Below are 14,548 nucleotides of genomic sequence, written 5' to 3'. Positions count from 1 at the left end.
CGTCTCGCGTTGCGATTCCCTTCGGCAGCTGCACATCTGCAGTCACCACATGCACTTCATCCAAGTGAGAGTGTTTGTTTCAGTCTGGAGATAGAAGAAGATCCTCCTTTCCAAATTCATGAGAAACAACAACAATGCATTTCTCACAAGTCAACACAAAAATGCATTTTCTGTCAAGCAATACTGGAACAATGTCATAGCATCAGTGGCAAATCCTAAAAAACCAACAAAACCCACCGGACAGGTGGTAGGCGACAATCGATCTACAATGGCCTGGAAGTAAAGAAAACACCTGAAGCCACACAACTGTATTTTATTTGTGTAAACAAACTATGTGTTGCATTTTTTTAAATCAGTGAACAACTGCAGAGGGGAATAAAAGACATTTCTTTACGCAACAAATCATTTTGAACTCCAAAAAAAAGACGTTACTTTGAAACAAAATACTCACAGTCTATTTGAGTCCTTCATGTATTTATGAACAAAAAACTGAACTTAAATCATCCACCGGCAGCAAATGAAGAACGCCGTCCTCTCTCTGCGCTGTCACAAAAATATTTATTTGGATGTTACAAGATCACCATAATCCTCAAATTTAAAATTACATTTTAAAAACGAACAAACTAAATAAAATACATTTTAATTAGCTACTCGTTGCTTATTTTCTAAAGCCACAGGGAGACGCGGATTGCCGAACCTTTTTTCTAAGGCAACATTGGCCCTGACGATCATCACCATGGTAACAAAAGACTAAGAAACTTCCTCAAACACACAAGTGCAGTAGTGGATCTCACAGCTAACTTTGTGAAGGCAGATACCAATATGCATAAAAATGATAATGATGATAATGGCTGCGACGGAAATGGAAATGAATATGGTCGATAATGAACATTTTGCGCATACACACACACACACACACACACACATAAAGTCATTTTCATGGATTGAATCCAAACTGTAACTTCCTGCAAGAGCGTGTTTTGTCATCAAACTCATTCCAAGTGATGACATGTCTGTCGTGTAGTAATCGCTCTTTATTTATCTTTGGTCTGTTAGCAGGTGGAGTCTGACTGTGTCAGTAAAATGACAGCGTAGGTATTTTTGAGTCTATCATACCTCAAGGCCAAATAAAAGAATGACACATTGTCATTCATTCACCTCTCTGGCTTAGTTTTTATCGCGCGATCGAACACGGGTATGAGAACCGTCATTAAAAAATATATATATAAATAAATAAATAAAAGAAAAACGTCTGTTTTTTACCGGGTAGTGATAATATCTTGTGTTCGGTTGAAGAGCATTGTGTCGGGTATCGATTTCACAATACAATTTTCTAGAAATTCAACTGATTAGTCGTGGCGAGAGCTGGTGATGTGATGGATTTGTGTAAACATTATTCACGGTAGGCAAAAAAAAATATGAACGAAATTGTGTCATGTCCAAAACTTAAATCCAAACAAGGTACGGATGCATGGATCCCAATTTAAAGCTAGATATTATAAAGAAAAGCAAAGAAAAGAGCAGAGAGGGAACCATGTGATTTTTTTCATCCCTAGAGGGATTGTTGCCCGGTACAAATTAATCCATCTTTTAAAAATGATCACATCTGAATTCATTTAAATATCCTTAGATAGAAAACGGCGGGTTTTATTTTTCCCCTCCTCGCCCAGGTGTGTGATACGGCGAGGAATACAAATGCGAAGCGATGACAGGTCCGCCTCATCGGACGCCTCCACCGCTCTCCTGCTGCGCGGCAATAATTGGAACGTCCTGCTTTCCAACCCAGGCGCTCCCCGAGCGGGAATCTCTTGATTCGCTATTTTTGTCTCCAGGGCTTGGTGATCGAGCGGATCGGGAGGAAACCCCTACTCATTTTCGGCTTCTCCGCCATGGCCGTGTTCTTCAGCCTCCTCACGTTGTTCCTGAATTTCCTGGTGAGCTTGTGTCTGTTTCACTGGCGTGAAGCGTTCTGCGCTGGCCGCCAATTACACGGCGAATGAATGACCCCTCCCAGGAGGCCAGTTTCAAGGAAACCGGGTTACCACGTCTCTTCTCTGCAAAGTACGAGAATGCTATTGAAATTCACCGTGGGTGTCGTTAATATGAATAATTTGCAATTCAAAAACAATATCAGCTCAAAGTGAAGTAGGGGACATGCATTATCACACAAATGAACTTGTCCATTTTTACTTTCTTAGATAAGATAAACTTTATTGATCCCCATAGGGGGGAATTTTTCTGTCACAGCAGTGTGACAGTTATAGTGTCAATAAATAGGAATATAAAGTTTGGTTAAAAAAAATCCACACACCAAGAATATGCTCCTAATAGAAATTTATTTTACATATAACACAAAACACTCTCATGCATGAGGTTTTGAGCAAAAAATAGGCTCTCCTCAGATGCTCACTGGAAATATGCATTGACAAATATGTTACCGCGGCGCCATTTTTAAAGAGAATAAGAATAACTTTATTTATCCCTATGGAAATTGTTGTGCCAGAGTTTCAAGTAAAACATAACAATAGTAAACAATAGTAGGAAATTGTATAAACAGTAAAAAAAAAAGGTGGGGGGTGGGGAATAAGAAATACAAATAAAACTATAAAGTGTCAAAATCAAGGCTATAAAGTGTTTTAAGGTCTTAAGTACAAAGATTTTGAGATTCCCTGCGGCTGAAGGAAGAGGAATTAAAAAGTGGGATCATGTGATCGATTCCCACCTCTTTTTTTTTCGTTGCGCCTCTTGTCGGATATATGATAACATTATAACGTTCTTTTCACTAGTTTTCAAGAACCGACCCCGAGATACCGATACTTTTTTTATAATTTTACACATGTACAGATATTGAAAAAAACCCTTTGCGATTGAAGGGTTCAGCAAACAAGAAACATCTACATGGAGGATCAAACTAATGGACCAAGAGAGCAAATTAATATAGACATAAAAAAAAATATTATACACAGATGGACAGCCCTGCGGATGTACCTATAAATCAAAGTTCTCATTCAATCCTTGCGGGGCTAGTCTGCCGAAAATAAATATGAACATAAATATTAATAGAGAGACAATTAGAAGATAGCAAAAGAACATCCACAAATAAGCAGCGGAGCAACAACAACATTAAGGATAAGAGAAAAAAATAAAAAAGACAGTAAGGGTGAAAATAGACAACCGAAACGACAGGGTTAGGAACATAAACAGTGACGACAAAATAAACAAAAATAAGCCGGATGGGGACGCGCTGAGACCAACAAGGATGAAATAGACCACAGAATTCTAAATTCAGTATGAGGTTTCATGAAGCTGTAAAGAATATGATCACCACAATATTGTGTTCTCCGCCATCTCTCTCATTCCAGGACCGTATCTCCTGGATGCCGTACCTCAGTTACATCTGTATTCTGGCTGTGATTGCCTCCTTCTGCTCGGGGCCAGGTAAGACAGCTGACCTGAATTACAGGCTGGAAACGTCCTCTTCGTTTGTCATTCTGTTTCGCCGTCCTCCTCTGTGCCTATTAATAATCCCAATTTCAACATGGAATATCAAGACAGCCGGCGACGATATGCATATGTGTCCGCGTGTGTTTATTCAAATGATTTTCCAATGAACATGACAAAAAAAAAAATGAAAGATACCGAAGTGGACTCATTAACCGGTCCAGGATCATGCAGCCTTGCAATATTACCGTTTCCATGCGTGCAGTCATTTTGTAGCCTATCTGGTTCAGATATCTTTTTCTTTTTCAGTTATCAGCTTGCACCGCTGCTCTCTCATTCACTCAGACCGCGTATTTCTGCCCGCTACGGTAAATATTGGTGGAAAATAAAAGTGCACAGGCGGTCCTGACCTAACCTCTCAGACCTCATGTTTCAATTTTAGCTCCGCGTTTGCCCGAACATGTAATTATAGCCCCAGACAAAAAAAAAACAAAAACAAACGAGTACCGTTTGATTTTATATCTTCGTTTATCGCAAACAACGATGCTGAAGATCGAGACCAGACGACAAGCAGTCGGGTCTCAGATTTGATTCAGATAAGAGGCCTTTCTGTGTGGAGTGGCGATGGTCTTTTCTCAGTCCAAAAACACGCGGGAGGTTCATTGAAGACCCCAAACTGAGCGACAGCGAACGGTTAATTATCCTGCATAAAACCAGCCATGCATCTGAAGACTTTTAAGTCCGGTTGACAAGATGAGAATATTTCGACTAGATTATTTTTGCAATTTTTGAGGAAGTGTCTTCACGTAAAGAATTGCAACACGGCTTAAAATCCAGGCTGTATAAACAGGAGATGCTCACAGTTATATATGTTGGTGAACTCCATCACTATCTCCAAAAAATAAACACCGAAGGATGACAAGGGGTGAGCTGGAGATCCATAGATTGTGTTTTATGCCACCCATATATCAGAGGACTGAAAAGTTTTGGGAAAGACTTGTGGAAAACTATCTAACTTTCAGTCCAGTACAAATGTATTTAGCTTTATTTATAATCCTGTCCACACTCTAAGCTGGGAGCTTGAATCATCTCATGCCTGCTAACATCTAAAGACAAGTTTTTACAGTTTTAAAACCTGGTCTCACGCTGAGATTTCACAGACTGTGAATCTTACTGGGGTCAATATTTACAAAACTACAACCAGATTCTTTCAGCTCTTTTTTCCACCTAGCGATGTTTTCACCGGGTATTTGCCTCTGCTATTTCAGTCCGTCGCTTTTTCTTTGCCTTTCGGTGGCGATACGTTAGAGAGTTGACATCGCTCTACTGTCTCTGTTGCCAATTCCGCTCTAGTTAATTGTTTGTCAATCAGATTTCCTGTTTCCGGCTTTATCCAAGCTCATCTATTGGTTGTTGATCGTGTTAAGACTGAAAGATTTGCGATCACATCAAACATATTGATATCGTCGTAAAGACTCGGAAACTACCGATCGAAAACAGCTCGGATTATCACCTTATGCTTTCCAACTTTGAGTTTTTTGGTTTTTAATTAAGAATTAAGCAGCGAGATAGGTGAGCTGACCCCAGTGTAGAAGATTCAGACAATAAATGTTTGTGCTGGGTTGGTCAGCTGATCCCCGACTCGCTCTTCAACGTGAGCGTGAATAATTTTCCCTTCAATTCTGGTGTCCGGCCACGTATGACCTTCTCACACCACAGCTTCTCCTCCATGCTGAACCTATTTTGTTACAAACCAAGACAAATAGTAAGTGACACCAGGTGATGAAAAGATAATCACTGCCGAGGCGTCTCCATCAGAAATTAATTAATCGGTGAGTCGGGCCGGAGGCTTCGATGTCCTCTGTTCCGACGATTAATCGTGAGCAGAGGACACTGTCTCTGACTTTACGGTCACTTGCCGAAGATTAAATTAGTATTTCATGATTTTTTTTTTTCATTCGAATTCAGGATTCTACTGCAGGAGACATTTCTTTATCTGACGTTTACAAGCTTGCAGACGGTGATAGCATCATATTCACATCAGTGTCTATCATGTGAGATGTATTTTAATGATCCCATGCTTGGGAAATTGTTTCGCAGCAGCAGCAACACTTACAAAGACAAGACAAGCTAAAAATACACATAAAAAATAATTTAAATAAAAATAATGAGCAAAGTGGCAATGTGAAATAGCGCTTTTTAAAACTTGGAATGGGAGAGCGAGCGGTTGTATGTTTCTATAAGATGTGTGAATGCGATGGCGGTACAGATAATTAATGAATGAAGAATCAATTTTATATGACATGAAAATTACATTATAGAGCTTCTAAAAAACCCACTCACTGCAAATTTGTGGACAGTTAGTCTTAGAAGGATTCTCTTAAGGCGCGCGTAAAACTCAAGGCCCGCGTGCCAAGTGTGGTCATTTTATGTGAGAAAGTTTTAAAACGTCTGATTCTCTTAAAATAAGTAAAAATAAAAGGTCAAAGACGTGCATTGACCATAAACTACATTTCCCACAATTCATGCCGATCAGGTTACCCGCAAAGTGACGGCATCCCGCCATTAGATCGCGGTGTATCCGCGTGGAAATGAGAAATACAAATGATCCCTAAATGTCAAGGAAGAGAAAAGTCGATGCAGATTGGAGAAAAATGGGAAGGCGAATAAATGTTTTGTGTTTCAAAGAGAAAAAGCGAAATGAGGCAGAGCGCAATCTATGTCGGCATCGTGACACCAAACACGGAGCTAAGTATGCCAAAGTTAGCCTTCCAGAAAAACAACAAATTTATGTTGATACCAAATTATATTTTTCTTCATTCACTTGATAGTTTGATCATTGATTGATGGTGGCTTTCTTAACCTGACGGTATAAAAGGATTGATGTTGTAACAGAGCGACTAGTAAACAATTTTTTGCATCTACGCAATACATATGTAACATTTTGTATTTGAATGAGTCATAAATTCAGAGTTATTTAACATTAAGGAGTAGTGACATTTATGTTACATTTATTTGGTTATATTTACTTACATTTATACCATTATTTTTACCATTATTTTACCATTTTTTTTTAATAAAAAAACAACAATATTGGTTTATATATCTTTAGTTGTCCCTTAATAAAGTAGGTATTTCCTTTGTTTTACAATTTTCCCAAACAATTTTTTTTTGCATCTCTGAAATGCATATGTAACATTTTGTCATAATAAAAAAAATGCGGTGATAAATTCAGAGTTATTTAACATTAAGGAGTAGTTACATTTATTTTACATTTATCTGGTTTTATTTATTTACATTTATACTGTTACCATGACCTTTTGAGGGCCACCATTATTTTAGGGTATTAAATTTTTTTAATAGTAAAAAACAATATTGGTTTATACATTTTCAGTTGTCCCTGAATAGAGCGCCAATTTCCCTTGTTTTCCAATTTTCCCAAACAATTTTTTTGCATCTCTGCAATGCATATGTAACATTTTGTTATAATAAAAAAACGTAGTGATAAATTCAGAGTTATTTAACATTAAAGAGTAGTTACGTCTATTTGGTTATATTTATTTACATTTTTACTGTTACCGTGACCTTTTGAGGGCATCCATTATCTTAGGGTATAAGATTAGAAGACGTCGCAAATCAAAGACCTGCAGTTTTTGAGACGAATGGGAAAACAAAGGAAATAAGCTACTTTGTTCAGGGACAACTGAAGATATATAAACCAAAATTGTTTTTTGTCATTAAAATGTATAATCTGAAAAACTGCAGGTCTTTGATTTGCGACGTCATCTAATCTTAGTGTCTGGAAGTGAAACCTTCTATTTCCTGTCACGGGCAAAGCTGGTCGCCCTTGGATTGCTTCCGGTTGAAGTTCTCTCCCATGTTCAAAGTGATAAAATAAGATCTTTTCGCATCTTTTCGCCTCAGCCAGCTCTCGCATACTTTGAAGCTACTTCGTAATTTGTGATTAATGGAAAGAGCCGAAAGAGCCGACCAACTTTTAGCTCCGGGCACACCTGAAGCAACTGGCATCAACTCAGGCAGGGATTAAGGATGCCCTTCGGGGAAGAGTCTCAGGATCGCCCACTGTGTTGGCGCTGTGCTCTATCTGGTGGAAAAACATATAGTTTACATCCAAGCACATTTTAAAACGCTGTAATATTCACCCAATCACCCAACTCACCCATTCACACCTCACACTCTTGACTATTTTTATCCCTGTTGGACTCGGTCCATTCGCATCCTGTTTATTTTTGTCATTGCTATTGTCACTCTGGTTGCGTTCCTATCCATGTTGTCGTTTTGGTTGTCTATTCTCACCCTTGCTGTCTTTTCTTTTTTCTTTTTTTTTTTTACCCCATTCTGTTGTTTATTCTTATCCTTGTTGTTGTTGTTCACTTTGCTATCTTTTAATTGTCTATTTACATTTATTGATACCATAACTATAACGCTATAACGCTGCTGTGGCAAAATTATTCCTCCAATGGGGATCAATAAAGCATGTCTTATCTTATCTTATATTCTGATACAGCCTCACACACACACACACACACACACACACACACACACACTCACACACACACACTAATGTCTTTGCACAGAATGCAGCATATCTTCATCTCCTATCACAGCAGATGAAAGAATAAATCAATCCGTGTTTTTTTTTTTTTATTTGTTTTTTTTTTTTTCAAGAGATGAACAAGGGCAGCTAGAATACCTGTCCTTTTTCCGACAAGAAAAACAACAAAAACAAAGCTGAGACTATAAAACACCAACATACACGTCTGATTAGAAAGCCCAAGTCCAGAATGGGCCAATATTATGAGAAATCAAACTTTTATGAAGACCTTAATATTTCCTCCTCTCTTTTTTCCTGTTTGAGACAACTGATATTCTGTTATTGTTACTTATCATTCCAATGTTTATGTAACCTCTAATGATAAAGTTTATAATAAATGCAATAATATTTATGCAATAACAGTAATAAATAATCAGTACATGCAATCAGCAGTTAATCTGTGAATGATTCCAAAATATATAATCATAGTTTCATTATTTTTTTTTTTAATTTTCATTTAATTCAAATCCATGATGCATCATTTACCACTTTTTTTCCATTTTTACATTTGCTTTTTTTTTTCTGGTACCCGTGTTGGTCGTGCCAGGGAAGAGGAGGCGTCGGTTCTGAAAAAATTCATGCAGAGGGTCAGTTGTTGAACGCTCACAGCACAGCGACGGGGTTTGCTGGTGTACGAATCAAATAGGCTCATTTAAGATTTCCTTATTCTCCTTTTGCAACTTCTTTTAAAGACCCCCAAGGGGAACATAGAAATAAAATCGATGCTGAGGGAGGATTTGGCTGTCGTGATATTGGTGTGTGTGTGTGTTTTGGTTGATTAAAAGTGCATTGAAGTGGGATAAACAGAATCTGAACAAGAGCTCTCTCTCTCTCACACACACACACACACACACACGCACACACTGCAGTGCTGAGCCTTATGACACTTTCTTTTTATTGTTCGATCCCGGAGACTCTTCAGAAGTAATGTTTAAGGGAAAGAGAGATCAATTCTAAATTATTTCCATCCCATCGCAGTGATATATGGCCAGTGGAAGCAAATGAAGTTCCTAAATACGTGGGAGGAAGCGGGAGACGGTAAACATGAACCATGTGAGGCGGCACCAGAATCACTTGAACCTCGAAAGCAGGGGTGGGAAATTATTTTGGGCTGGCTGGACACATTTCTTAAATTTTTCTGCTAGATATCATGTAAATAGAACAAAATGAAAATTGCAATTTAATTTTTTTTTTTTGGCATTTTATTTCAACTTAAAATCATTAATGATCTTATAAATGTACCGACATTATTTCGGACGTAATCATCCATACAAAAGTAAACAAAAGGAAAAAATGAAGGTGTTTGGAAATTCAATGTTGATTGAAAATAATCAATATTCAAAGAAACAGTTTGGCTTAAAAAAGGATCAAAAAGCAAAACGGGCCAGGAAATGCCCAGATCTGTTTTAAAAGTGTAGAATTTAAAAATAAGATATTTTTTCTTTGGCATTTTATTTCATCTTTAAAATTATTAATGATCTTATCAATATACCGACATTATTTCGGATGTAATCATCCATACAAAAGTAAACAAAAGGAAAAAACAAGGAGTTTGGAAATTCAATGTAGATTGAAGATAATTAATATTAGAAGAAAACAGTTTGGCATAAAAAAGGATCAAAGCAAAACGGGCCAGAAAATACCCAGATCTGCTTTAAAGGTAGAATTTAAAAATAAGATATTTTTTCTTTAATTCAGAGATACAGTAAAGGTGTTTTAAGTTGTTTTAATGTAATTAAAGACAATGTGACTCAGTGGATTCGGAAGTTTGCACTTTGCAGCGCATGTTTCCAGGAAACTATCATTCATTTGAAGTTGGACGTCTGTTGTCTTAGCACATAAACTGAAATCCCCAATCATTGCATTTAAATATAGTCCAACGAAAGCCATAAGATGCAATAAGGTGTGACATAACCATCGAGGGTGATGTTAGTCATACTTTATATGTTTCAAAACTGTATAAAAAGATAATCTTGTGATGTTTTGTTGGCACAGAAAGCCTGAAATAGCCAGATAAGGTGAATCCTGCAGAAATGGAGAATAGAGATGTTTCCAGTGGCTCTACTAGAAATCCATGCTTCGAGCTCACTCACACATGAGTCGAGATTCGACAAATGAATTACTGACATTGAAAAATCAATCACTCACATCGAATAGTTTGCAGTAGAAAAGCTTTTAATTTTTTTTTTTTTTTTTTTTTTTTCCCCTAGCAGAGTACAAGGCCTGTTCCTGTTGCTTCAAAAACAAAACAAACAAAAAAAAAACAATGAAAATTAAATGGTTATTATAAAGTGAAAGAGGTGAAAGTAGGTCATTGACAGATTGAAAGTCTGGCCTGCGAATTTATAAAAGATTAAAAGCACATTTCATTTAGCAGTAGATTAATGCTAGAGGGGCCTTTTTTTTCCCATTTCATAACAGCCTCACCTGTTATTGAAAGCCTTTACAACAACAACTCATATACTTCTGTTTTACCTTTGTGTCTAACATATTTATTGCAGACTGAGTTATATGTAAACCCTCCCGTATCTGCAACAGAGGGATTTTCCCACTAACTTCTCCACAGATTGTGCGGGAAAGTGTATCGTCTGGCGGACTCTGCCTTTTGTTTTAGCCATTTATTTGAGTGCGACTTGGCAGCCTATTGGAGAGACTTCCAGCATGGTTGGAGTTTTGTTTCTAATTCGCGGACTTCTTTGAGGTAATTTCTTTACTTTTTACGGCATTTCAAAGAACTGCCTTTTTCTGACGTGGGCTTCAAACAGCTCCCCGTAAGGTTGATGGATTCTGTCGGATGTAATCTGGAGTTTCAGATCCCCGTCGGAGACGAAATAGAACGACCCGTATGAGGTGAGGGATGATGAATCGCTGCGTCAGACGAAACGTCTTCGGTATCGCTTTTTCCCGGGATGTGCTTTGGGCGATTTTGTGACGAGTGTTTGCAGGTGTGAACAGGTGGAAGGTATTTAGTGAATAAAACCCCTCCGTCACGAAAGGACGGATACAAAGGCCGCTGTAAAGCGTTTATTAGGAAGTGAGCAACTGATAAATGTGTTGGGCTGGGCTCCAAGATTATCCAAGCAAGAAAATAACCCGTTTCAGACAAACGGCAGCAAGGTGTAACATAGTATAAAAATCCCTCTCATCTAAATGCGCCACCTTTTGAGCATCAAGGAGTTGCGGTCCATGGATGCATTTTATGAGCGATACCGCGGATTGCAATTGCGAGTCACCACTAAGAATTGGCCATTGAATCGGCGTGGAGAAAGATCTTCAAGATGCTAAGAGAGGAAATTGGCTTTGGTGCACATTTTGGGCACCGAATCTTTCTTTTTCTGCGTAGAGGAACACTTATGGCACGCTTTGTCCATTTTTGGCATGTTTTTATTCCAAAGAATTGCACCCCCTCATGGATTTGAATTAGGAAGTTGATCTTGCGTTCCCTCCTGAGTCGGTCCAGATCGTCTCCTTCTGCAATCTCATACGTCGGTGTTTAACAACCCTTAAACGTGGACCGACCGCCCGACACCAAACGCCTCATTAATGCTGGGCATTAATGCCGGCCTTATGTTCGGATACTCCTTCCATATCCACGTGCAATGGCACGTTTAACTTTACGCCTGCTCATCGCTTTCAGACGCCTTTTCAGTTGATGAGTTTTTTGATGATAAGCTTTTATGAAGCATGTATTCAACCCTTATATGTACAGCTTTCTCTTTATACATGTGCAAATAAATAAGACAATTAGGCCCAGTGTGTGTGCTGTATGTCAGTCATTATTCTGAGTAAAATGCTAAAAGTTGTTCTTCCAGGGCGATTTTATCGTGTTTAAATCTTCAAATAATACCAGCATTTAAATTTTTTTTTTTTTTTTTTTTTTGCGGGGGCACTTATAAAAACACGCCCACTCACACGTCAAAGTTCATGCCCTAACACTAAAGTTAAGTGCACAGCAGATAAGTACATTAAGAACAATAGATAAAAACATCGAAGTATATATAATCTTGTACTCTGTCCTGTATATGAGGGAAAAAAAGTTTAAAGAGGTTAATCGCATTATAAAATGTGATTTTCTCGTCTAAAGAAAAAACAGACAAAGGCCTTTGTCTTACGAACACTCAATTATTGGTTAAATATTTCCAGTCCTGTGCAGGATAGACAAGCAATAGAAAAAAAAAAAAAAAAAAGGTCTTTTGAGATTGTCCCTGCATTGTCACATATCAAAACAATGTTAGTCGGAGACTCCAACTATTGAGATAAGTCCTGAGCTCTGATGCATTTCAGCACATTGCGTTATCTTTTGACAACAGAGGGACGCAATTTAATAATATCGATTCATACTGAATGGATAACAATGTCATTGTTTAAGGCTCAAAAATTATTTAGTCATCACATCAAGGATGCGCAGAGGGAACCTGAACATATGGCCATTTAGTGCACTTAAATGAAACAGGGAATACGTAATCTCATGCTTTATCTATGCTTATTACACATCTCATATCTTATATTTGTCAGTGCAAAAAAAAACCCTTCTGGAGACACTGCGGCAATTTTATATTTTCAAAACCCTGCTTTTTTTTTTTTTTTTTTTTTTTTACGCCACATGGCCACACAGCGCAGCGATCACACTTTTATGACTTATTTTATAACAAATCAGGAGTAAACACGACATTATGAGGTTTGGAAGCACCCTGAGTAGCTTGTAGTCTTCCTGGATTACTTGGCTGCAACTATTTTCATAGCCTTTCTGTTTTTTAAGCGTTTGGTGATTTTAGCCCCGGTGGGGTTTTGTGCCAAGAAAGATACAACAGATGCATTGCTTGATTTGAGAATATTGATACTGGAGTAGAGAGAAGGTCAGACGGAAGAGCATTGTGCATTTGTAGGCATCTGACAGAGTGCTAAGAGAGGATTTGTATGAGGAAGAGTGGATTTCCAGAGATGTGTATTAGAGTGAGGTGTGCCTTAGCTGTGCCAGAGGAGTTGAAGGTAGAGGTGGGAGTGCATCAGGGATCGTCTGCGAGCGCCTTCTTGTTCGCTGTGGTGATGATGTTTGCAGATGACACTGTGATCTGCAGTGAGAGCAGAGGAGCAGCTGGGATTCTAGAGAGGTGGAAACACCACCTGGGAAGTGAAGGTTTTTCGAGTATCGAGGGTCAACAGCCCAGAATAATGGAGAGGGTGAGGGAGTGGATGCAGGTTTTGATGGCTGGAGAGAGATTCTGACCGTGGAGGAGAGACTCTGGTTTAGAGATAGTGAGGGAAAGACGGGAGGCAGAGATGAAGATGTGGAGGTTTTCTTTGGGAGTGAAGAGGCTGGGTAAGATGATAGGATCAGGAATGGGTTCATCGCAAGGACAGCACACCTTCAAGAATCAAGATTTTTAATTGTCATTGTGGAGGCACAGTGAAATATTGCAATGAGAGCTCCCGGCTCGGACAATGTACGTTTTTGTTTTTTTTGTTTTTTTAATAAAAACAAAAATAAATAGACAGACAAGTTATTTACATAGTGCACAGTTATATACATTGTGCAAAAAAAGCATAGGGAACACTAAAAAAAACACAATGTAACTCCATGTGTTCCCTTGATTTTGATGACTGAGTTTAAAGTGCATCTTAGATATCTTGCAGATAAGTCAGTCTGAGATGGTTTGGAGGGATGGTGAAGCTCTGGGTAGAAGGATACTGGAGATACGTGATGGAGGGAAAGATGACATGAAGTTTGTTAGTACTAGAGAAGGAGGGAATCCTTCAAAGGAAGTTGGTGAATGACAAAGAATGATCAGAATAGTGTCTGGAGGTTTATTTTGAGGCCCTAAAAGGTACATGTTTCCCAGATTACAGTGTAATCTGCAGGAGAGTGCAAAGAACAGACGGCGTGATTAGATTTTTACGCTTAAAGAGGAGGTACCATCTTGAAGGACACAGTCAGGGAGGATGTCGAGTCGCGGTGGTCGCAAAGTGAAGGAGAACACGTTCCATCAGTCAAGAGATACTCCCACGGTCTGCACAGGACTGGAAGAGCACTCCATATATTTACTTGTTTATGAGGCAGACACTTGATCAAGCTGCTGACACCCCGTTTTGAATACATATCGGTTCCCCTCCCCATGTAGATTCCACATACTATAATAAGGACATCTTACAGAACAGTAAGGTTACAGAAAAATATTTTCACAGCAGTTACACATCTGACGATTCACTTTTATCAATGTGGAACCGCAAAGGTGACTCACCGTGGCAGAAGGTATGAAAATTATGAGTAAAGGCTCGGGTTTTGCCGACCGCCAGCGCCTCGTCTTTTTCAAGTTTTTCTTACACACCATATATATTATCATATACCGTAATTTCCGGACGATAAGCCGCGACTTTTTTTCACGTAAACAACGATGCGGCTAATATATGGACTTTTTTTTGGGAGGGGGGCCAACGAGCTTCACGCCGCTAAAACGTTTATCCTCGTCTCATCGGACCGATGAAATGACCGGG

The 14,548-nt window shown here is 38.6% G+C and overlaps 1 protein-coding gene across 5 annotated transcripts in view; it reads left to right on the top strand.

The window, feature by feature from the left end:
- Positions 1–14,548, top strand: part of slc2a9l2 (solute carrier family 2 member 9, like 2) — a 98,148-nt gene that overhangs the window by 58,994 nt on the left and 24,606 nt on the right. For all 5 annotated transcript variants that reach the window (XM_086168970.1, XM_086168971.1, XM_086168967.1 and 2 more), the window contains 2 exons: positions 1,833–1,934; positions 3,363–3,438. In XM_086168970.1, the coding sequence (XP_086025096.1) occupies positions 1,833–1,934; positions 3,363–3,438 (178 nt within the window). The remainder of the gene's footprint in view (positions 1–1,832; positions 1,935–3,362; positions 3,439–14,548) is intronic.

Source organism: Fistularia commersonii, chromosome 21, assembly GCF_037954325.1.
Source record: "Fistularia commersonii isolate RoL2024-O1a breed Wild chromosome 21, RoL_Fcom_v1.0, whole genome shotgun sequence".
Lineage (NCBI taxonomy): Eukaryota > Metazoa > Chordata > Actinopteri > Syngnathiformes > Fistulariidae > Fistularia > Fistularia commersonii.
The sequence above is the reverse complement of the archived record's forward strand: the minus strand, read 5'-3'. Positions and strand labels throughout refer to the sequence as shown.